Source organism: Papaver somniferum, chromosome 5, assembly GCF_003573695.1.
Source record: "Papaver somniferum cultivar HN1 chromosome 5, ASM357369v1, whole genome shotgun sequence".
In the NCBI taxonomy this organism is placed as follows: domain Eukaryota; kingdom Viridiplantae; phylum Streptophyta; class Magnoliopsida; order Ranunculales; family Papaveraceae; genus Papaver; species Papaver somniferum.
Window position 1 is genome coordinate 179,245,600 of NC_039362.1, and position 24,942 is coordinate 179,270,541.

At 37.0% G+C, this 24,942-nt stretch overlaps 1 protein-coding gene across 1 annotated transcript; it reads right to left on the reverse strand.

Annotated features, from left to right (window-relative positions):
- Nucleotides 1–3,164: 3,164 nt before the first annotated feature.
- Nucleotides 3,165–4,753, reverse strand: LOC113280204 (protein FAR1-RELATED SEQUENCE 5-like). The gene is made up of 3 exons (XM_026528859.1): nucleotides 4,730–4,753; nucleotides 4,557–4,618; nucleotides 3,165–4,329 (listed from the first exon to the last, which is right to left on the reverse strand). Exons 1-3 carry the CDS (start codon nucleotides 4,751–4,753, stop codon nucleotides 3,165–3,167), a joined length of 1,251 nt encoding a protein of 416 aa, XP_026384644.1.
- Nucleotides 4,754–24,942: the final 20,189 nt, after the last annotated feature.

The window sequence follows — 24,942 nt, forward strand, 5'->3', positions numbered from 1 at the left end:
TTATATGTGACTTTTCTTTGTTTGCTTCTCTCAAGCTTCACCGGCTGCAACCTGTGTTTTGGACCTCACCTATCCTTTTCAATTGAAGTTATGAATTGGCTTTTTTTTCTTTTTTTTTTTCTTTAACCGAGTATCTAGAGAAAATGTTTGATGGCGGCAAATTTGGAGGGGGGCATGGGACAAATAGGAAGTCGACATGTGTCAACATAATATTGGCGGTTTTTAACGAATAAATACTCTGATCTTATGGTCCAGATCGTCTGTGCCACTGCTTGGGTGTGCCCTATGTGCCACACCAATAGAAACACGGTATTTTCTCTTGGATTTGTAATATCTTCTTTAACTAATTAATTATCTTTCCTAATCGATTAGTGTTGTATAAATAGAAAATCTATTTAGTTAGTCATGGTTAATGAGAGAAATGATGTGGCGTGTTCCTATTGGTATGGCACATAGGGCACACACAAGCAGTGGCACAGACGATCTCGACCCCTGATCTTATAATACCAAATTCACTCTTCCATAAATTATCACAAATCTTTATTAAATATATTAACTAACCCAATTTAGTGTTTAACCAATATTACTGTAGATTGCAAACAAGGGAAAATAATATTGGAAATTCCTTTGTCTTATTCCTTTTAGAACAGAACATTCCTTTCTCTATTATTTGATGTTCTTCATATGCTATAGGTCTTTGGTCTTGGTTAGTCATCCAACTTAGATTGCACGATTTTGGGATATAGGTGACTTTTTTTTCTTTAGTTAATTAGAAATATGAGGCCAAAAATTTAAGATTGTTATCTTTTACTTTTAAATTGTGCAGGCTTCATATTGGCTCTGGATCTTCTACACCAAAAATTCTCTACAACCGTGCGCCTGCGAGTAAGGGGACGCCATGTTCGCATTTAAACATACCAAAATCATAAATATTCGGTATATTGAAGTTGTTGAAATTAAAAGATTTTCAGCCGAGATACAAATGGAAATGTTTATCCTCCCTCAATTAGTTCTTAAACTAATTTTCGTTTTTGGTCCTTAATCTATTTTACTTTTTTTTTACGGGCCAAGAACAAATGTTTTCATGATGACGAACTAAAACCACAACAACTACAACATCTCTCTTCCCAAATTGGTTTTATATGGTTCCCCTATATTAACTTCTCTACCAGATTTATTGAAAGTGAAAGCGAAGAAAGCATCTACGTGACACGTTTGCTAAAAATCATTATTCCAATACTATGTACTGAAAAACCAAAGCTCCATAGTCTGATAGTCATTTGGCTGAAATGAAGAATGTAAGTTGGCACATTCTACTTGCAGAAAAGACTACCAACCATGGAGATAAAGAACAAATATAGATGGCGAGGAGACATTTAACTTATCAGTATGCAAAGTCATTGACATAATATCCATTATAAAACATTCAAAGCTCATGCGGTAACAAAAGAGAGGTGTTCATATTGCATGCTAAAGACTTAACAAAGAATCACAAAAGAATACTTCGTTTTGATGACAAATAATAGAATACGATCATGTCCATGCCTAAGCAGCACCTCCGAATTTCTTATGTACTTCGCAACCATAAACATCACTGTCGTTTGGTATCGTGACAATCCTAGTGTGCAAATAAATAGGCACCTGTTATCTTCTTTATTCTCTTGAACTTCGTCCATAGTGTAACCCCCATGGGTAATCTTGAGGATGTGAGTTATATAAATGTTGCCCACCTTGTAATTGTGTTTGTTCCTACAATACACATAACATGACAAAATGAAATTTATGTATTTTTCAACTTAAAAAAGAAAAATTATAAAGAATACTATCAGTTAACTACCTGTAAGACTCTGACCAGTCCGTTTGGACATTGTTGATAACCGCTAAAATTTGGGCGTTGTTAATAGCTGCTAAGATTTGGGCGTTGTTGATAACCGCTAAAAGGAACATAGCCACCAGTATAGTATTGCTATCACATGTCATTCATAAACAACCAAGTGTTAATTCATATTGTTTTAGCATTTGAAAAATGACATTCACAGAAATAATGACCAATATTGCTTCAAAAGTATTACCGGCATAACATATGGAAGTGCTGGTACTGTGTCATTACTAGCCATACTTATGCTTCTCAATAAAGCATTGGGTACCTAAATTTTGAACATGTGACCTATTAATACTGTTGATAAAATAACCAAATCATTTTATGCATTTCAGTATAAGCAATAATTATAGATAAGAGTAAATAGTTGAATACCTGAACGAGTTGCGGCGTCGGCATTTGAGTTGGGAAATCAAAAGCTGGTACTGTCTCTTCATTGCTTTGAGATTCCATGGTCTTGCTAGTCCGCTTCTTTTTTTACATACACAGCTTTTTCCAATACATTCTTTGGTCTGACAGAGCTAGTATCAATTGTTGTTTTCTGTCTGATCTTAATTCCTCTGACATTATAATTATCAACATTAAATGATGCATTGAGATTAATTTCTTTTTCTACTGCTGGCCAGATGTTTTGGTTCTCTAAATCTTCTTGAACTTTTAGTCCCCTCAATTTTGCATTGACCTCTTTTAACGTGTTACTGAGAGCCAACAAAGCAATTTTGTATGCGTCTTCAGATATTCCGAAGCCTTTGTTGCTAGTTGGATATGTAATCTACATAACTCTCTCTAGCGCCTAACCGTGTCTACTTTTTTATCATTTTTGTCCACTGAATTCGAACCACCCGTTATACTCCCAGATTTGACATCCTTTTTCCATCACTTCAATATCTATTGATTAGGAATACTCTTGATATTCTTTTCAGAGAGAACCTTCGGATCATGTGAACATAAGTATCCAGCAAATTCAAATTTCCTGCAACTACATGAAACAGTGTTATTAAGTGAGTCAAAGATAACAGTTCGATGATACTCTTTTCTATGAGGAGTAATTGCATATTTACTCTTAGTCTCACTTTCACTAATAATGTTCACAGCACAATCATGAGCTCGACATAATTCCTTCTGAAATAATTCAAACACCTCCGGTGTATATATGGCCGCATCATGTTTCAAAATCTTCACCGGAAGTGTCATTGCAGGGTAACTTTGACTTGCTTTAAAGTCCCTTGTTAATTCTTGATAACGACGAGCGTCAACCATTCTTTCAAAATGCTCAAAAATAGCACTAAATCATACTTGTAACTAATATATTTTTTAAGACACTGTTCAAACTTTCACCGCGTTGGGTAGTGGTCATTTCTGCGCAAAAAGTGTCTCGCGCATATATCAATGCCCATTTTTCTCTTAAACTAAACAAGCCTTTTAACCAATCATTATTCTGGAGATTATATTTTGCGAGCATCTTCTTCCAAGCATCGGTAAATTCAATTTCGTCTTCATAATCATATACACAATTGGTGAAATCCTTCGTGAAGTCATTAAATTTATGAAACTCATGGAAAAGATGTTTGGCAGCATTTTGAAACAGGTGCCAAATACACAACCGATGACATGATTCTGCCCATTGTGAAGCTAATGCTTTAGCCATTGCTGCATCTTGGTCGGTGAAAATACTTTTTGGCTTCTTCCCAGACATAGTTTCGGCGAAAGTGTCAAAACACCACATGAAAGTTTCTGCAGTCTCATCATATAATAATGCATCACCAAAAATAATGGTTTGTCTGTGATTATTTACTCCCACAAACATGGAAAATGGTCTTTCGTCTTTGTTTTTCATGTGCGTAGTGTCGAAACTTACCACATCACCAAAATAATCATAATCTACAACCATTCTCACATCATTCCAAAAAATATTTGTAATCAAATCATCCTTATCTACTTGAATAGCAGGAAAAAAAATAGGATCATTTAGTTTCATTTTTTGTAGATATTCTAACACACAGCCTGTATTCCCTGTTTCCATTCTCCTCGTTCGCTTATAACGTAGATAATTTTTATAATCCAGTGGTATAATTCCAACATTTTGACGACCACCGGATTGTCTACTTAAAAATTCCATACTTTCTCTAGGAGCAATTCCTGACGCATCAGCCATATCAACTTGTGTTATAATAGCAGTACTCAAACGTCTCTGAGATCTAAATAAGTGGGATTTTCTAGGAGTTGTGGTGATATGCGTATGATAAGAATAAAAATCGACAATCGCATACTTACTTGTTTGTGTTAAACTAATTTTCATCCTTGCTAAGCATTCAAATCTGGTCTCTGCCCGATGCTTTTTGACATTAACATCACGCTTGTCTTTGACTCGCGTACCTTGAGCCGAGCAGACATAAAGCTTGTCTTTTAGCTTGTCATCCTTGAAAGAATGTGACGTACTTCTTCTGACACTGAAACCAAAATTGTATGCCTATGTATTGTAAAACTTAAATGCTTCATCCTCTGTCTCAAATTCCATACCGATTTCTGGAATTAGTTCCTTAAGAATTCTAGAGTGAACGAAATCAACACGTTTACTAAAACTCACAGGATTAGTCATTTCAATGTCGTAGCATTCTTCAGGTGCAGAAAAATTTAGATCTATGCCTCTATCAAAAATCTACGATGTATCTGAGACCCAACGTCAGCACGGTGACATTCAGACCCAACGTCAGCACGGTGACATTCAGACAATGAGTTCTACAATTAAAAGAAAAGAGAAAAATAAGAAAATTATGAAGTATGAAACAATAAGATGTAAATAATTAATTTAATTGGACTGAAAAAATAAAGTAAGATGGATAATAGTACCTGTAGAGGAGGTGGAGGCTCCATATGTATTTAGAACTAAATCAGAACAATCATAAACTGAAAATGTTCGTCAAAAAATAAAAATAAAATAAACTAATAAGGTCAATTAGTCTTTACACGAAGCTAATTGGGGGAGGATAAACATTTCCATTTGTATCTCGGCTGAAAATCTTTTAATTTCAACAACTTCAATATACCGAATATTTATAATTTTGGTATGTTTAAACACATGGCGTCTCTTTATTGGCAGACGCATCGTTGTAGAGGAATTTTGGGTGTAGAGGATCCGGAACCGTGCATATTCGTTTTCAGAATATTTATGAGGAAAATTATGTATAAATTTTCCTTTTTAAATCGGTGTGTTGAAAAATTACCATTAGAAAATAATACAGTTACTAAAACCTCGAGAATTTGAAGAAGGGTAAATTTGGTAGTATAAGATCAGAGTATTTATTCGTTAAAAACCGTCAGAATTCTGTTGATGCATGTCGATTTCCTACTCGTCCCTCGTGCACCGTCCAAATTTGTCCCCATCCAAAGTTTCATATCCCACAATCTCTTGCTGCTCTAAAACCACTCATTAGTCATTACATCTGACTGACTAAAAACAAGGGATAATAGCTCTGACACGACGTCTTTCTAGCGAGGCACTGAGGGCTCATCGCATATTAACCTTTCTAGCAAGTTGATTTTTTTTTTTGGTCAATCAAAAAATTCTAATTCATTCAAATTAAAATAGTAATTACATGTTCGCTTACAAGATTAACAAAAACATCAAAATACATAAATAATATTAAGATAATCAAAATCCTAATACAAATAAGGATATCAACTACAAGTAGATCGCGAAGAGAAAAGAGAAATAAACCGTAGAGATACCCAATTTTTGATTATGTATAAGGGAGAGATGATGGTATGTTCCGGAAATAATTCCGACCATTTGATATGATTGTATTCTTCCTTTAAAAGAGATGCTCCTGAAAGGAAGGAGTATTTTTCCCACAAACTTATTGATCGAATTGTCGATGTTTTTGAATCAAGAGTAGCAAGCCACGAACCAGCCATCAAAGATCGAAAAATTCACCCCACAACGACGAAGAAAAATTGCCCCAAAACGGCGGAGAAATATGTCAAAAGACACAAAAAATGATGTAGAAACATCTTATTCAACAAACTATTACCTAAAACTAGAAAAGAAAAAGAAATCCTTGCTCATATCTGGTCCAAAAGGACCAAATCTGAGTAAGAAAGATGAAAAGACTCAAGATTTTTTTTAGAAGGGAAGAGAAAAGAAAGAAGAAAGAGAAAACAGAGACCCTCCAGCAACATTTTTCTTTTTAGAAGTCTCTTTAGCAAGTTGATGTTGTGTGTATTAAGTTCTCCGTGATACTAGCGAGGGGTACATAATTATACTATTGTAGGGTGATAAGGGGTATCCTAGAGCTAGTTAAATTACTTAGTTTTCTTAGATTAATTTTATTAATTTACATTTTTATTTCAATTTTATTTTTAATTTTAGATTTTCTTAGTTTTTTTATAATAAATAACAATTTTTATAAAATAATTCAAAAATAATAAATTATTACAAATAACTGGTTGATCTTGTCACCATCCGGGTGCCAACACCCTTCTATATAACAATAACAGCTTTTTTTGTTTTTTCTTAATTGAATTAGCTTTTCATCATCTTCAACTGAAGATTGAGATTCTAGTCATTATTCTACTTTGCAACGAAGAAGAGGAAGAAAAAGAAAAAAAAGGTTAAAGTAGAAATTAAATTGAATAAAGTTGGAAAGTGAAAACCAAATAATCATTGTAATGGAATGTACAATAAAAAAATATTTCTCACCCTCATTTCTTATTTTTACTGCGTTTAATTGATAGATTAGGTTTAGATTAACCCATGACCACCCATCCCCTCATAACGGCATGCACCGAATCTAATAGTCAGTGGACTTTTTAAGAATTGACCCATGCGGCTATGCTCCATCCTCTAATGAGCCGGTTGGGCGTCCACCCACGCCCAATTGCGAGTGAATTGGGCTGGGTTCGGTTATTGAACCACTTTGCTCACCCCTAGACTGTCTCGTAACTACGAGAATAAATATCAGGGTTCGGGATAGGCGTAATGGATGTAGATTCTGCAAGTATTTATTTAGATTGTATTATGTCTTCTACATCTTCTTATGATGTTGACGCCAGTGCCAATGTCAATCTCGACAAGTGCTTATCAATTACTAAAGAAGAATGTTATAAACAAGAAAGAGAAGAAGATGCCTCCTCTACGAGTTCTATCAACTCTTATTACTCAGAAGAGCCCTCAGGAGATGATTATTATCACTCACAAGAAGAAGACGATGAGGGAGTGGTAGGTATGAACGAAGATGAAGAGGAGGAGGACTCATGGAAACCTAGATCTGACTCGGAGTCGGAAGATCTTGTCAAATTCATTAGAGCGAAAAAACACCGAGAAAACCCTGCTTTTTGGCCACAACTTGAAGTTTGGATTGATTCTTGGAAAGTGATCAAAAAGCGTCGAACACTTTTTGCTTGGATTAATGTGTATGCTTATTATTGTAAGGAGAAAGGCTATGGAGGATACGGAGTTACTTTACGTGATTCGCAGGCAAAGCCGATCACTGCTTCGGCCATGTTCTCAGAAGATGGAAAATCTTTTTACACTCAAGTGCTGATGGGCGTAAAGGCTGGTGTCACACTCGCTGAGAAGCATGGAATTCCTGAATTTAAAGTCGCGTGCAATTCGTTTCAAGTTCCATGTTTCATCGGAAATATATTTAGCTGCCGTGATGTTGAATGTAGAACCAGTGATCATACACGTATTTGCAGGTTTTGTTATGCGCATTTCACTTCTTGGGGTTTTGATCTGAGTTTGGCAGCTCATATGAAGGAAATTCAAGCTCGGTTACCAGAAGGCCAACATCTACAATATTTATTGGGATCCTCAAGGGGTCCCGACTAGAGCTGCGTATTATCTGGCAAAAAATGGCAAAAAAGAATCATAGACACCTAAAGTTGAGAACAAGGAAGAAAGAATTGCTGCCCCTGGTGAGATTCAACCAGGTGATTTTCCACGAGCTAAAACAGATGCTTTGGAAAGATGCGTTTGCTACGGACTGGTACAACGAGGATAGACGGTAACGAAGGTATAGTATAGAGTGATTTATGTGTGACTGTTTACTTCTTAATGGGAAAGAGACCTACTAGGTCTGGATTTTATCAAAATAAAAAAAAAACAAAAAAAAAACAGACTATCTTCTCATTTTAGGATAGTATTCGTCTTCTCTAATAACACTACCAAGAAGTTCCCCATTGCCTTGATGAACTAATATATACAAACTAATGTAACACAAAAAGTACATGGATGCGAAATTTTCCTACTTAAGCCTATATTTGGCGAAATCTTATCAAGAGGATTCCCTACCTATTTATTTTTTTCAGTAAACAAACTTTTTATCATGGTAATTGTTAACTGGCCTCTAAAATCTCCAGCAATTTTTTGAATTCATCATGCAGCTGTTTGATGGGCATGCACATTTGACATTTGCGAAAGTCCATTATACCACCAAGCAGCTAGGGCCAACGAAAACAGTGGGCAGGGTGGAATGGGGATACCTGAATTTTATGTTGCGCAAAACTAAAGATAAAGTTGAGAAACCAACTCTAAGAAAAACTAAGAATATGTCAATTCTTTGTGATCGGCGGCGACTGATTATAAGACCATCTGCACAAGCTCCTAGCAGTGGAAAATGAAATCCTTTCATGGTGATGTTGGTGAACTGAACCCATGAACTAAAGTATACATCCATTAGATGAAAAAACTAAAACGTATAGAGCTTACTAGCAGCGTGTCGTTCATGAATCTATACAACTAAGATCTGTCAAATTTTGTCGATATATTGAATGAGATGTCACCAAATAGTAATTATGAAACGAAAAACTTGATCACATTAAACACATTTCTCCAACACGTGTATAACTGCTTTGAATCTTTGACACAAGTGTGTGATTGAAGTAAACATAAATCTGTAATTATCATCACTTAGTCAACTTCATAATTCATCAAGATCCATACTGGTTCTGCATGTTTATGCAGGCAGTATGTAGTCAAATACATGACAATCCATATATGGACTTCATAATTGTACAAGTATAAATTAGTCATAAGAGAAGGATGGAATAAGCAGAGTAAGAAAGTTATATTACAGATTTACAGTCCAAATAAGGACTAACACACAGTTTTAATGGAGAAGATATTTATCGCAAAGTCGGCAAGAAAACAGCAGAAATACAGCTATCAAAAGTTATACGTTGCAATGGCTTTACCTGCATGTGAACCGGGTGTCTGTTCTTCTTTAAAGCCTTCTTTAAACGGCTCTCTCATCGTACTACATTCTTACACCTAGCTATAGCTAGTTCTCTAACACTGTCTTCATCCTCTGAATCCTCTCATCAGAGGCGGAGCCAAGAATTACGGGAAGGGGGTGCAAGAGTTTTCTAAGGGAACAAAAACTTTTTTAGGGGTGTAAAAAAGCAAAAAGGCCTTATATATACAAAAAAATTTATTGTGATTCGGCCTAAAATAGGCTTTGGAGCCAGCTGGGCAGGGTGCAAGTGCAACCCCTGCAATGGGCTGGCTCAGCCCCTGCCTCTCATCCATATATCTCTACCTTATCTAAAGACTTAAAGGCCTAGACAAATAAAACTCTCACACTAAACCGTGAGGAAATCCTTGCTTCCTATTGGCCGAAATATGTTTTTTTTTTAAGTTTTGTGAAACGGCCGTTTTGGTGAGGAAACTTGGCAACATATTATTGGTTTAAAAAGAATAGGAAAAAGATTAAAAAAAGGAAACCAAATTCAATTTGGAATTTCATGGAGTGCGAATTCGTGCACACTCTTTAACGCGTGTATGTTTCACATTTTAATCTCTACCCTTAATTTAATTTAGGAAGTTATATAACGAGGGTCGTGATTCTAAACATGGAGGATAATGGAGTCATCAGTTAGATAATCAACCAATCAGAAGAATATGTGAAATATACAATCGTTAGAAGAGTGTGAACAGATTTGGGTGAAGACACTTGGCAACGTAGGAATAGTTTAAAAATTGTGTTTGAAATCTTATGGAAGCCCAAATTCAATTTGGAATTCGAGTAACTACTACCTAAGGACTCTTTTTTCCAAATTAATATATATATAGGAGGAAAAAAAATATTTTCTACGAAATAAAAGGAAAAAATAAATAAATTTGCACATATTCTCCGCGTATTTTATGTATTTGCCCAGCCACACTAATTCAAAAATACATCGCCTCGGGGAGGGGCGAAGCCCCGCACATACTAAATAAAAAAATGCATCGCAATGTGGCGGGGCAAAGCCCCGTGCATATACCAAATCAAAATTGCATTATCACGGGGTGGAGAGGAGCCTCGCACACCAAGTTAGGAGAAAAAATATGTCCGTGCGTAGCACGAGCACAAATCTAGTTTAACTCGAATCTGTATCTCTGACATTACATTTATTACAACTACCCACTGAACTTGACCACTACACGTCTTCACCTCTCTAACACAGTTAAGTTGATTTGAATCCTTTGTAGTGCTATGGGAAATTCTACGACTTAAACGCCTACACAAATGAATCTCTCAAACTAAACGGTGAGGAAACTCTTGTTTCCTATTGATTGAAATATGCTTTTTTTAAAGTTTTGTGAAACGGCCGTTTTGGTGTAAACACTTGGAAACATATGATTGGTTTAAAAAGAATAGGAAAAAAATTAAAAAAGGAAACCAAATTCAATTTGGAATTTCATGAGGTGACAATATTTAGGTGAAGACGCTTGACAACGTAAGAATGGTTTAAAAATTATGTTTGGTATCTTATAGAAGTCCAAATTCAATTTGAAATTCGAGTAACTACTACATAAGGACTCTTTTTTCCAAATTAATATATATATATAAAGGAGGAAAAAATAAATTTCTACAAAATAAAAGTAAAAATAAATAAATCTGCACATATTCTCCACATATTATATGTATTTTCCCAGCCACACTAAATCAAAAATACATCACCACGGGGCGCGGCGAAACCCCGCACACACCAAATCAAGAATGTATCTCCACGTGGCGGGACGAAGCCCCACGACTCGTCAAATGAAAAATGCATCGTCATGGGAGCAGCGAAGCCCCGCGCACACCAAATAGAAAAATGCATCGCAATGTGGCGGGACAAAACCCCGCGCATATACCAAATCAAAAATGCATTATCACGGGGTGGAGAGGAGCCCCGCACACACCAAGTTGAAGAGAAAAAATATGTCCGATGCGTAGCACGGGCACAAATGTAGTTTAACTTGAATCTGAATCTCAGACATTACAGCCACCCACTGAACTTGAGCACTACACGTCTTCACCTCTCTAACACAGTTAAGTTGATTTGAATCCTTTGTAGTGCTATGGGAAATTCTACGAATGTTTTGGTCAGGATTAAAGGTTCTTCGTTATGGCCTGGAACGGATATGAAACTATTGCGCTTACTTTTAGGCTTAGGTTTTATATAACTCACACTCATAGATGACTAACTCATGTTTTGTTTTCGGTTTGGCAGGGTTGAACGGATATGAAAGTATTGCGCTAATAGACTGGATATAGATTAGAATTGTACAGTATAGCTCAAGATTCTATTTAAGGATTTCTGTGGGGTCATCTACGGATAATTCATATATCTTATGGTGACAATTAGTTTTGCTTGTGAGCTGCTTACACTGTGTTCACAGAGAGGTACTCGGCTTTCGCATTTATACATGATTTACTTGTTTCAGAGGATACAATATGCACAAACAAAGTCAGACTGTGTTAAAACGGAAATAGAACGAAGAAAAATGTACGTGCATTTGTATAATTCTATATTTCACAGTCTTCAGCTTTGCCAATCTCCTGTTCTATCATTTGGTGCAGTTTCGGATTTAGGTTGCCGTACCTCTAGATCACATTTCGGATTTTGGGAAGTTGACGATCTTATCGGTTTTTTCTACTGGGCCTATTAGGACTAAGTGGCCCGCATATTTGCCCGTCATTAGGAAACTCTACTGGACCTCTTAAGAGTTAAGACTAAGGAAGCCTAATTATTAGAATCCCATCCCAAAAAGTATTTCTAGAACCACTTTGGGGACTACTCAAAAATGGTGGGGGACTACTTTGTGATAGGATTATCTATCCTATATTTATAAAGGGTGTCCTAAAGTGTGGAAATGACTAACCTATCCTTCACATTATATATATATATATAACCACCTCCTCCCATCACCATCGCTATATATATATAATCACCTCCTTCCATCACCATCGCCGCTCATCACCACCAACCACCACCGACCACCTCAAATCACCATCGTCACCTCTATATATAGCTTAATTTACATCATTAACAAAACAAAATCAAAATCAATATTATAACAAACCCATTATTTTTCATTCGTTTTCCGTTGAAAAAACGAGAAGTAATCATCAAAATGAGTTGAAAATGGAAGTTACATAGAGAAGTTCGACTAGGAATTATGTGAAACGGTTTGTCGAACTAGCCGAAATCAGCTTTAATTGAGTTTTTTCTTTTAGAGAAAAGTTCGGTTACTTCGCAAATTATTTTCCTAGCCGAACTTTTAGTTCGGTTACGTCGCAACTCCTTTTTCCTTTTTCTCCTAGACGAACTTTTAGTTCGGTTACATCGCAATTTTTTTCTCCTAACCGAAATTTTCTCTGAAACATATATATTGAGTTCGGTTTTGTCGAATTATTTTTTTCCCAGCCGAACATGTGGTTCGGTTACATCGCAACTTTTTTTTCCTAGCCGAACTTTTTCTGAAAGCAAAAACTCCATTAAAGCTGAGTTCGGCTACCTGTGTTTTCAGAACTATTAGCCGAACTACACTTGCAGATGAGTTCGGCTACCTATTCTTCAGATGTCCTAGCCGAACTCTATTTCCATGGTCGAAATCAGTTTATAAATTTTTCATTTTTTCGAAAGATTTTGCCAATTCAAGCAACATTAACTAAATTTGAAGTATACCTAAGTATCCGAAACCCTTATTTCGAAATCAACCATCTTAAAAAAAATAAAAAATCTTCTCAAAGATTATTCTTTTAAAAACACCCAATTAATTAATCTTAACCTCACTAATTAATCATTATACTAACACTAATTAATTTAATTACCAAGGGCAAGCTTGGTATTAAATAAAAATTTAGATAAGGGGTGACTCGTTATTACTTCTAATATCCACCCAAAAAATGGAGAGTAGTCCCCCACCATTTTTGAGTAGTCCCCAAAAGACGGTTATATTTCTACCTGTTACCAAATTGTTCATGGGAAAATTAGAGGGAGACCCAAAAAAAAATAATATTCGCATTGTCAAGACCACAATTAATTTTAGGTACCGTGACACCCATAATTATTTCTGTGACACCTATAATTATATGAAATCATTAAAAATGTATGCATGATGGATTATGCATCCGCATGACAGGTTATGCATCGGAGGTATAATTGGCAACGTAACTTGGATAACATATCTAAAAATCCGCGCCTTGGAATTTTACAAATTTTATATCGTTGGAAATCTTTTTAAGATAGATACACAACGAGTACCAACAAGAATATCAATTTTTTGGTTTTCACGAAAAAATCGGAGGTGATCATCATCTTATGCAAAATTTTCGAAAACTTGATACATAAACATTATTCAGCCACCAAAAAAGATGCATAACACATTCTGCAGACGCATAACGAATTATGCAACCACTTTCTCCACTGCATAACAAATTATGCATTTGGATAACAAAGTTAAGTTATCTAACCATTATTTTGGTTAATTTTAGTGCGTACATAAAAAGAATTGATGCATAATGCAGTATGCATCCATATTTACGGATGCATATCAGGTTATGCATCTATTTTCTCGATGCATAAAAGATTGTGCAACAATTTTCTCGATGCCTAACGCATTATATAATCATATTTTCGGATGCATAACAGGTTATGCATCCATTTTCTCGAATGCATAACATGTTATGCAGATATTATTATAGGTGCATAACATGTTATTTAGCCTTTTTTTTGTTGGTTTAAATACTAACAAAAAGTAGTTGCATAACGTGTTATGCAACCATTCTCTGTACTGCATAACAACTTATACAAAAAAAAAAGGTTGCATAACTTGTCATCCACCTATAATAATAGCTGCATTACGTGTTATGCAACCATTTTCGGGACTGCATAACAAATTATGCAACAAGTTTTTTTAGATGCATAACACCTGAAGCACAACTTTTTGTCGATCTCCAACCACTGTTAACAACATCTCAACTTCCTTCCCAACATCTTCCAGCATTAAGACCATAACTAAACGACTAACCAATTCAATCAAATTAATCAAATCACCCCTTCTAATCCAAATTCTAAGTATGTTCATACAAAATTTAAACACAAGCAACATTTTATCCATATGAACAATTACAACATTCAGTAAGAAAATAAAGAATTAAACAAACATGTTATGTAATGGGGACTCTGCCATCCCATTTAATCAACATACACAACATAATGATTGGTTGGTTTCATTTTAGAAAACATAATTATGTCATGAGAACACAAGACAATAAACCATTCTTCAAGATACGTACCTTTCATAGTGTTCCTACGGATTTACCTTGTGTTATTGCTGATCCCCATTCTTCAATAACTGGTCGGTCATGCTTTTTCTCGAACACTTGATATACGTCACTGACAATGGAGAGGAACTGCACAATTGATTTTAAATGATTCATAAACTCTTCAGAAGCATCAATTCCAACAACAAACAAAATATATAGACGCATCAAAATCATCGCAACAACAATCTTCTTCTCTTCTTGTCTAAAAAGTTCCACCTAAAGCTCCAATTACGACCACATCTTGTATGGACTTGATACATTCCACTATCAAAACCCGTGAAAACTCCCTTATTTAGCATAATTAATTTCACCAATTTTGCTGGCGCTAGGTGAAACCAATAGAACCAGCACATTTGAATTTCTTCTTCAATTAGTTGTAACGCTCACGGAGCTAATACCAGCGAATCCCAATTTAAGAGCATAACTAACCGATTAACCAATTCAGCCAATATAAATCTCCACTTCCTTGACCAAACTTCAAAATACATATTCACACTAAAACCCATGATTCAAAAAATCAATAACCCATGATTCAATTCCATAGCAGCAACGGAACATCTTTCTTCACCTAATTGATTTGTTCTCAAAATTCAGACCCAATCAAGACACCACCGTAACAATTTTCCCATCTGATTCTTCATCTTTTCCTCCTCAATATCAATCACTACCACCCAATCTCCATCACCACCACCACCATTACCAGACAAAGTCAGAAGAAAGAGTTCAGAGGAGAGGAAGGGGGAGGCGCAGTGATAGTGGGATACGAGAGATTGAACGTTAGAAGAACAGAAAAGACCGAAACCTAATTTTATAAATTCTGGGTGTGGGAGAAATTTTACCCTACAAAATGGATGCGCGCCTGAGAATTTCTGAGCGTGGGTTTCATAGTGGGAAGAATCTGTAAAATGGGTCTCCCTGTAGTTTTCACATTGCTCATGCACGATGAAGCATATAAATATGAACCAGGTTTTAGGGCATACACAAAAATTTCTGGGCATACATAATTATTTTCCCATCTAGGATGACTTTATAAGGGGTAACTAATGGTAATGCAATTACTTATATATCCTCAAACAATTTAAATTACTATTATATCCTTACCCTTAATTAAGAAAAAAATAAGATCAAAATCAATAAAATCAAAATAAGTTTCCTATCATATACATCTCTTCTTCTTCTTCATTTTTCTCAACCCTCGCGAACCGTCGACAAACTTTTTTTTCCATCGCCATAATTAATCATCGATTGGTAAAAATTGATCATGGATTAAATTTAACTATATAATGACTTGCACAATCCAAAATGTACGAAGTAGGCGTTTTGAATCCTCTTCTAATCCATCAATCGAAGAACAAATAGAAGTTAAATGTGCAGAATTTGAAATTGACCCAAAAATTCAACCGATTGAAAAAACAACTCCTAAAATGGAATTAGAAGGTATTTATCACAAATCCATATCTTATTTTATTATTTATGATTGATAGAATAACTTTAATTCGGAACAAAGTTGGTTTCTAACGATCACAGGTTGATGTTCGGCTGATAATTTGTCTCAATTATCAGCCGAACTGTTCATTATTTTTCATCCTGAAAGTGCTTATGAACAGTTCGGCTTATAAGTCAATATCAATTATCAGCCAGAAACGATTATATATATAGCGAAGTAAAAGTTCGGCTTATTCGATAGTATGAAATTTCGGCCGAACATTACTCGTGTATTTTAAGTTACGAAGTTCGGCTTATATTAATTTTTCACCTATCAGCCGAACTCCTCTCTGTTTCATCACCACAATGAAAGTTACCTTAGTTGGGCACATGTTTTTCATATCGGGATTTTTTTATTTGGTTTGTGTACTGTTGACGTGTGTAATATATGATACACTTTGCTTCAAACTAATTTGAGATGGTTATGATGTTTGTACGTTGAAGATGGAACACAAAAACATCTTAATAAAGTCAATGTCAACATGAGCACTTGGACTTGTAAGTTATGAGTGGCCTACACCATAATGCTTAATTTTCCAAAACTATGCACGTCCTAATTTGAATAGAGGATCTCCTTTTGTGTCTCTCTAACTTCACATCTAGTTTCAAAAATAAAGATACCGCTTATTGATTGCGTAAATCCAAATGTTGTTACTCACGAATAGGTTCGGCTTGTTATTAGACTCTAATATAAGCCGAATTAGGATCTTGCAAATAGGTTGGAAATTGGAAAACAAAGGTTCGGTGTATAATGTTAACAGATTCAGCAAGCCGAACTGTTCATCAATTTAGTGGGTTCGGCTTATATTTTTAAGCCGAACATAGTCCTGGTTCGCCGAACCATGATGAAAAAAATACAAACTTTCGATGATTTCAAGTTACAAAAGTGAAATTAAACATAAAATAAAAGTGTACCGTGTGTCAGAAGCATTGTGTTCCTCATCTATGTATTCGTCATATGGATTTGGCTCATAAAAATCATCATCTTGAGTTTGAGTTTGTGTAAAATCATTCTCATAATCTAAGAAATAAGCCATTTCCGGATCATAATTGTAGTTGATATGTATTTTCCTAGGTTTTTTAGATGAAGAATGACCCTCCTCTTCCATTGAATCAAGATACAAATTTTTTTCTCGCTTTCTCCTTCTCAATAAAAACCTTTTTTCTTTATCCTCAAAATTTTTCATCTACACAAACCTTTATAACTAAATTATCTTAATCATTAATCACTAATCAAGATTATTAGCACTAACACTGAAAGGGCAGATTTTCCATTACCAAAAATTTTTGGTTAAGGGGCTTTTGATTTTGATATTTCCAACCTTTTTTTTCTTTATTCAGTATGCCCTAAAAGTTTTACGTATGCCCTAAAACAAGGTTCATAAATATAGGCCTAAGCACCGCAATATTGCTAGAACAACCTTCAAAGCACATCACCAGCTTTGAAATCCGAGGATGAGGCTTTCTAAGGTTTCCAAGTGTTGATGGTGGTTTTTAGTTCAGGGTCAAAATCGTAAAACCCTATATTTAGCGCTGTGATCCTACAAAGGAATAAAGGCCGTTTGAAAGTAACGAGTGCTCAAACCTCTTTACTTATACATGTATTGAACAACTCAGTATATGTATGAAATTCATTTAGAATGGTGCGCGTAGTAGCAATCCCAAATATTCTTTGAATTCTATTTTGTGCCAGCATTATTAAATAATGCATGATTCGCCTGGTATTTTTCCATGTTATGTTCTCAGTCGAACTCCAATATTTACATGACATGACGATCAATGTTCACTCTCAGCAGAGTAGCATGAATCTCCCGAAGTGCTAGTATTGGGATATGCACAAAAAATACTCCCGCAGGCTACATCTCTATCTGACAAAGAGATCAACGCGTTCACACACTTTTTAATTAAAGTTAGCGTGATCAAACACATATTTATAAATCTAGACTGTCAATATCAGTCTCAAAATAATCACGGACGCACGATCTAGCCGTGCGATTTAACAAGCTTAGGCTACTCCTAGCAGAACTAGGTAATTACTGTATTGACCGCCGGTGGGCCCATCAACGTCCCAACCAACCGGACTTTTCCTAAACGCATCCCATCTTTGTCAAAAGCCAACCCTAAACAGGGTGGTCGCGTTATTGAAAGAAGCTCGAATGAGCTAAACTGTCTAAATCAGTCTCAAAAGTGTCACAACCGTCCAACTTTGCCAGCCTGGTTGGATGGCTCGGATTTTCTTACGAGTGATTAAGGAAGTGCCAACATGCACAATGGTGGCCATCCTTCCACCCACTCGATCGGTCTGTCCATGACAAGTCTGTAAGACAATGAATCGTTTTGCCCAAACTATGGAAGACACGATGCTTAAATCGATCACTACCATCCAACTTAGCCAGCCTGTTTGGATGGCTTAGATCACGTTTTGGACAGTCAGAGAGGTGCGCAAGAGTTCACCACCGATCCAACACTATTCCTGCTCGATCGACTTACCCATGGGAAGTGAATGATGCATTGAATTGCTCGATCGAACTAGAGAAGCCGCGACTGTTTCAAAACCCTAATTGGGTTTACGACAACATACTTCTGTCGTAAATGGATCACAACCATCCATCTTCGCCAGCCTAAACGGACGGTGTAGATCTAGATTCAAGTGGTCCGAAAGGTGTTAACGTGACCACCATCAACCCATCTTTACACATGATCATCCGGTCTATGCAAACCATGGCTCAATGCCTCCCAAAGAAGGGTGGGCCACACGGTTTTCGAACCATGAATTGCATCAACGACAATATGCAGCTGCCGTAAAACATCTTGTCCATCCAACTTTTCCAGCCCAATTGTACGATGTAAATTTATTTCCAACAAACCAACAAACCAGCATGGCAATCACCGGCCGTCTCCTTTTCACGGGGAGCAATCGACCAAGTGATGGCTCGCCCATGCGGCGTTTAAACGATTACCCGAAGATGACCGATCATGCTACATTTTTAAGACGCTTATCCGCGACTTATTCAATCAAGCTCTAAAGCAACGATGCTTCGTACACATCAATTAATTTGAGGTGCTTAAATCCGATGCTTCACATACATCAAATACATACGATATTTTCTTTCGGCTTCATAAACAACTTAGTTGTTTAACCTAATAGCACTATATGATATTCTCTGCGGCAAGTCCCATGACTTGACCCACTTATTCGAGACATCAAACATGTCACAAACTGGGGGATACTCAATGGGTATTGGTCTGGCGGTTTACAGCGTGCGGCGTGCAACGCATCCATTACGGGAACGTGTCAGGAAAGGACGGACGGTTTACAATGTGAGTAGTGGGTGAAGATGCAACCGCGTGATGATCACCACCTCTCACACAACCCCACTACTCCACTAATTAATCTTTTCCACTTCCTAAGAGATCAGGGTGTGCTCAATGACTTGTATAAATAGGTTTTCAATCTATTTCAAAAGACAGAGGACACAAGTAGCCAGAAACCATTTTCTGATACGCAAGTAATAAATAGCCATACCTTCATAATTCAACATTCTGATCTCAAACACCTTCTTCGCTTGCCTCCCTAAGATCAACCCTTCTCCTTCACTATGTGACCGAATTGAATCTGGAACGAACATTTATTGGTTTAGGACAGAGTCTTACATATTGATCTCTAGAATCTAAAAGTACTCCCGTGCAGTGCATTTATTTAGGGTTAGAATTCGTTTCTCATCAACACACTCCAAATTTACCAAAAACAGCAGAATCAGTTTTTGGGGAGATTAATCTCTCGGTTGCAAGATCAATTTTGAAATTTATATGAATCTTCTCGAATTCAAGAGGGTGTATTTTAGGTTTAAACACATTCGTTAACCAAATTTCATTTCAATCACAAATATCAACTTCCACTCTGTGATACATCCTCGTCATTCAAGCTCTCCGAAAGTCATGAATGATCGAAGCGCAATCACCGCGGAAGACATAGATAGGGTGTTAAAAGATATCCTCGCAAGTCAGGATGATATCTCCAAATGGCAAAACGAGATGCTTTGTCTTTTAAGAAGTATGGTAAACCGGTTGTGAAAGGAGACAACTAACATTTGCCCGGAGAACACCATTAACAATAAACATGATGTTGGGTCTTTATCTGAAGTTCGCGCTTCCGGAAACAGTGATACAGACAGGATACCTAACCACGTCGGATATGAGACGAAAGCAAGCAGTCGACAAAATCCATCCAGCGACGAGGGGAAGAAGCAGTTTCACATGGATGCAGACTCGCCAGGAGTGTCGCAATACCCGCAGAATAAGAACAAAGGCCCAGCTTATGAAACTCTGTTGAAGAGTATATATCTCAAGACACTTGCAGAAGTTTGGAGAGATGTTCAACAATCCACAACCCAAAACACCACGACTTTACCAAACAAAGAAGCACTGGAAGAAGGGGTAATTTTCCAGGACCACCACGAAGACGAGAACTTCACTAATGAACGGTACTCAGTTCAACCGCGTCGTGGTGCCATTGATGTGGGACCCTCGGTAGGAGTTACACTTCGGAAAAAACGCCAAGCTAAACAGTCTGCGTCTATGTCAACGCACATCTCAGCCACACTCTCGAAATTATCCTCGTATCAAAACACGCAAGAATTCTCACGACAACAGCTGCAAACACAAGAAAAGCTAGACTCAAAATACCCACACTTCCCGTTTTCAATGAGAAAGGTTCTGGAGCTTTTGGAGGCTTGGGTGTAAGATGGAGTAGTTCAACTATCTCCTATATGGCGTTCACCAACCGATCAAGAGATGATTGATCCGAGGTATTGCCATTACTATACCCCACCAGTGCATGCAACATCCTGAAACGCATTGTATGGGAGAAAATTAATTCAGGGGAGTTGTGCCTATGAACTGGGAACCTTCCCTCTGTCCACAAGACGACATGCGTAGTTTCACAGTTTCACAGCTGGGGACTTTTCATTAGCAGAGGTACAATAACTTGGGTCGCAACCTAGACCTTAAACAATTTCCTGGGAGAACCTAATTTCGTTCGTTGGAACCTTGTCAACAAGTAAGTCTCGTTAAAACAACTATTTTTACGAGAGATCTTTTGAAAATTTGTTGGGGACTCGACGCACGCGTCCCATTTTGAGAATGAAGTCAATGTCGTTCTCAATTTCCACGCTATATTTTCCTTTATGTGTTTTCCTTTTCGTGTAATGTTTGCAATTTTCATGCAACATGCACAATTTCTCTAAGTTACATTACTTAAATTAGAATTTAATACTGGACCCGATCATAATTTCTTTCAGAAAACTACCCATGAATTATCGCAAAATCAAATTCAAATATTTTCATAAAAAGCAATCACTTGCTTGGTCAAAAAAAGAACACCATCAAATCATGAAAGGAATTCCTCACGTCACCGAAAAACACCTAAGAATAAAGAAAAACATAAATTATTCAAGGGAAGTCGTCCAACAACAACTCGTTATTCCTGGACAAGGCGTCTTTCATGTTCTGGAGAGCAGTCTGCTTCAGCTTCAACTCCTGGGACAATTTCTCGACTTCTGCCTCTTGCTGAGTAATGAAGTCCATGGATGGAACATCCTCTATTACGCCTTGCAACTTCTGAATTTCAGAAAATCCTTCACAGAACCAAGAGGCTTTAAACTCGTACTTCACGAACGCATCTCGGTGGGAACTTCCAGTTTGAAACCATGTCCTCAGAAACGGTGCGCCCAGTCACGATGCTCATGCCATAAATGGAGGATAAAGATTCTTCGACACGTTTGACTAATGCAAAGCGACTTTTAAGCTTCTTGGAAGTGGCGATGTGACCATGCTTCTTCCATATCTTGGTGTATAACTTTTCATACTTAGCTGGCACACTGAATCCTCCTACCAGCACATGATGTACGAAAGGAGCGTCGAAAGAAGGGTAAAAAATGACCCCAGCAGCGGTGGAGTGCACAACTAATGCCTTGTCGTCCGCAGAAGTCTCTTTAAATGGAAGGACATCTACAACCGTAGATGTAACCTCTCTAGTGGTCCTTGCATCATCATTTTCCTCAACCTCAAGGTTGGTATCTATCACAGTCTTGTCTCCCAACTAGCTGGAACAATCAGGATCTCTGCTACACTTGGAAACGCTCCCTTCGCCGTCCGAGCCTTTGTCATCCTTATCCTCGCCTTCAAGAGGTTCAGTATCTCCGGACTTCTCTAAAGAAGGTCCAGTATCGCCAGAATTATCTAAAGCAGGTTCAGTATCGCCGGATTTCTTTAAAGTTGCGTTATGTCTACGTGCCAGCCTCCTAAAAGCATCTTCCTTCCTGAGACCCTAATTTTGAATAAGAAGCACATTCAGCGAGGATTTTCCGAGAAGACTAAAATCAGCGGATCAAAAGAGAAAAAACTTAAACTACCTGCATATGGGAAGAATTTAAAACCACCGGTCCACCCGCCTGCTTCTTAGACCTCGCTCTTGCATCCTGGGGACTGCGGTCATCAAAAGCGTCGGCCCTGGTTCGCTTGCCTCGAAGCGGCTTCAACAATTTATGCTGCTCCAAAATTTCGAGTGTAGGCTCGCCGTGAGGAACTGTTACAACTTCTTCCGAGAACCTTTGAAAAGCTAGTAGCTCTTCTCTCCATAAAACCTTATACCTACTAGTCGCCACTGGTTTCCTTCCAAGGAGCGGGAATGGAAGGCTCTGCTTTGTTGCAAAGATGCTAGCATCGAGAACGAATGGCACCATATCCGCTGAAGGCATTGGCGGATGATGAAGTGGGATTCCTTGATCAAATCCTATGTGGCGAGCGGCTCTGTCAATGTTATAAGGAACCGCAGTAAGAGATTCATCAAAGAAAGATGGAATATATCCCGGTATACAACTTCGCAAAATTATAATCTCACCAGGGCTCATATCCTTTCCATCGGTGTGCAACACAGTGTCAGGAGAAGTAGCAAAGGTCTTTGGTCGAACCACGGAAGAATGAATCGGTTTCCACGGGAGGAAATCTATGGCGTACATGTTATCGAAAAAATAAATAAGCTATAATCCAGGTTTTGGACGTCGGTTTTTGTTAGAGCACTGCTCGGTCAAACTTGCATGGGTTGCTATCTCAAGCATGTTAGTCAATGCTATTGATCAAAACTATAAGTCACTACAAAATTAATGACTTTTAGCCACGGAGAGTAACGTGGCAATTGGTCCAAAAACCGTGGCAAAAGATAACTAGCCACGGCGCACATGGCGTAACAAATAGTCCAGTGGTAATTCTTTTAGCCACGATGTTTCCCACGATTTTCTTTTCGTGGCTATTGATATAAGGTCATTTGTCACAGAGTTCAGCGTGGCTAATTACTGGCTGGGAAGTGACATCATCTTATATCTAGCCATGCAATTTCAATGTCCGTGGCTATTGGTCTTACTATTTTCCATGTTTAACTGTGTCCCAAAGGTCATTCCTCAGCTTAAGAATATTTTTAGATTGATAAAAAGATTAAATAACACCGGCATCATGCATCCAGATGAAATTATTCATTCATTAAAAATACATTTTACATAATCCTCTTTTTCATTAAGTTCAAGCTAAAAAAGGGAAAAACCAAACCCCCCATACATGAACCTAAGACTGGTAATTAATAATAGTTTTTTCCCGAAAGTAAATACATCATCAGGTTTAACTAAAAAACAAAATAGACTAAATACTTCGACATTGCGTCCTTCCTAGTTCTTCCAAAACCTTCAACATAGATCTTCCTTGTATATAAGCACTTAGTAGATTTTTCCTGCGACATAAGAAACATCAAATTTAACATAAATGATAACCTATAAATGAACATATTGAGTTCTTTATATATAATGTACTATGAAATATTGACTGCTTTATGAACATATTGAGTGCTTTATATAATATCAATTTACTATGGATGTACTATAAAATGGCAATACTCTAGACACAACCAACAATGCGCTCGAGTTTTTTTTGTCAATCTCCTACCTTCTTCTGCTCTCTAATTCATTTTAAAATGAGTAGAGGATGAGAATGACTACCTTAATAGCAATAAACGTCCTTTGATTAACATTATTTGCTTGATTCTACAATGTTGCAGTAGAACCTTGTGCGTTCCGCAACACCTCAGGTATCAGACCAAAAAACAAGTTTAACAGAGAATTTTATGTCTACCTTTTGCAGAACAAGTTCAGCTCTTCCAATGAGAAACCCGGATATGTGTCAATTATTCTTGTTTGCAACTTTAGTAGGATTCTTCTTCTTCATCCTTGGTATTCTTTGACTTCTTCTAACTGACTTGCCATGCCATCTCTTAGGTGATGAACCACTAGTAAAAACTGGTTTAGGTGGAGTCTTAGAGACTGGCTTCTTTGGAGTCACATTCTTTTTGGGTGTCATTTGTGGTGGAGGAGGCTGTGAATCTGCAGTAACCTGAGATACATCTATCTCACCATTCTCATCTAGTGGCATCACTTGCAAATACAATGTAATCCAACCATGTTCATCTTCAATTGCATTTTCCCAGAAAAACCAAAATTCTACATCATTAATGATGTTTGATGGTAGGCATGGATCAACAAACCATAGAAGGTCCAATGTCTCCCTACTGGTTAATCTCAACATAGGACTAATCCTAGACTTTAACTGATTTATACCCATATCTTCTCTGGACAAACCCTTAAACTCAAAACACATAGCAGTGTTGATTAGATCCTTCACCTTAATATTTCTGGTTGGAAATATGTCCTGTTGAACCTCTTTAACCACTTTAACCACTTGTTTTCTACAATTAAGAACAACAAAATATATATCAGAAAAATTTATGGAAAACCCATCTCAGACAAATTCTAGAACCATAAAAAACCTAGAAATCAATTATCACACAAACCATAAAAAACCCTAGAAACCAATTTCAGTTAATCATTATCAGCAAAACCCAATTTTGAAATTAAGAAACCCTAGAAATTTATCAGTAGAACTTCATTATCAGCAGAA

What these genes read in the sequence shown, in the direction of transcription:
- LOC113280204 (XM_026528859.1), bottom strand. Translation starts at nt 4,753, where the DNA reads ATGGAGCCTCCACCTCCTCTACAG. An exon ending in AGCCTCCACCTCCTCTACAG is followed by an intron (nt 4,619 to 4,729) that starts GTACTATTATCC and finishes TTTTAATTGTAG; the next exon opens with AACTCATTGTCTGAATGTCA. An exon ending in TGTCACCGTGCTGACGTTGG is followed by an intron (nt 4,330 to 4,556) that starts GTCTCAGATACA and finishes TTTTGGTTTCAG; the next exon opens with TGTCAGAAGAAGTACGTCAC.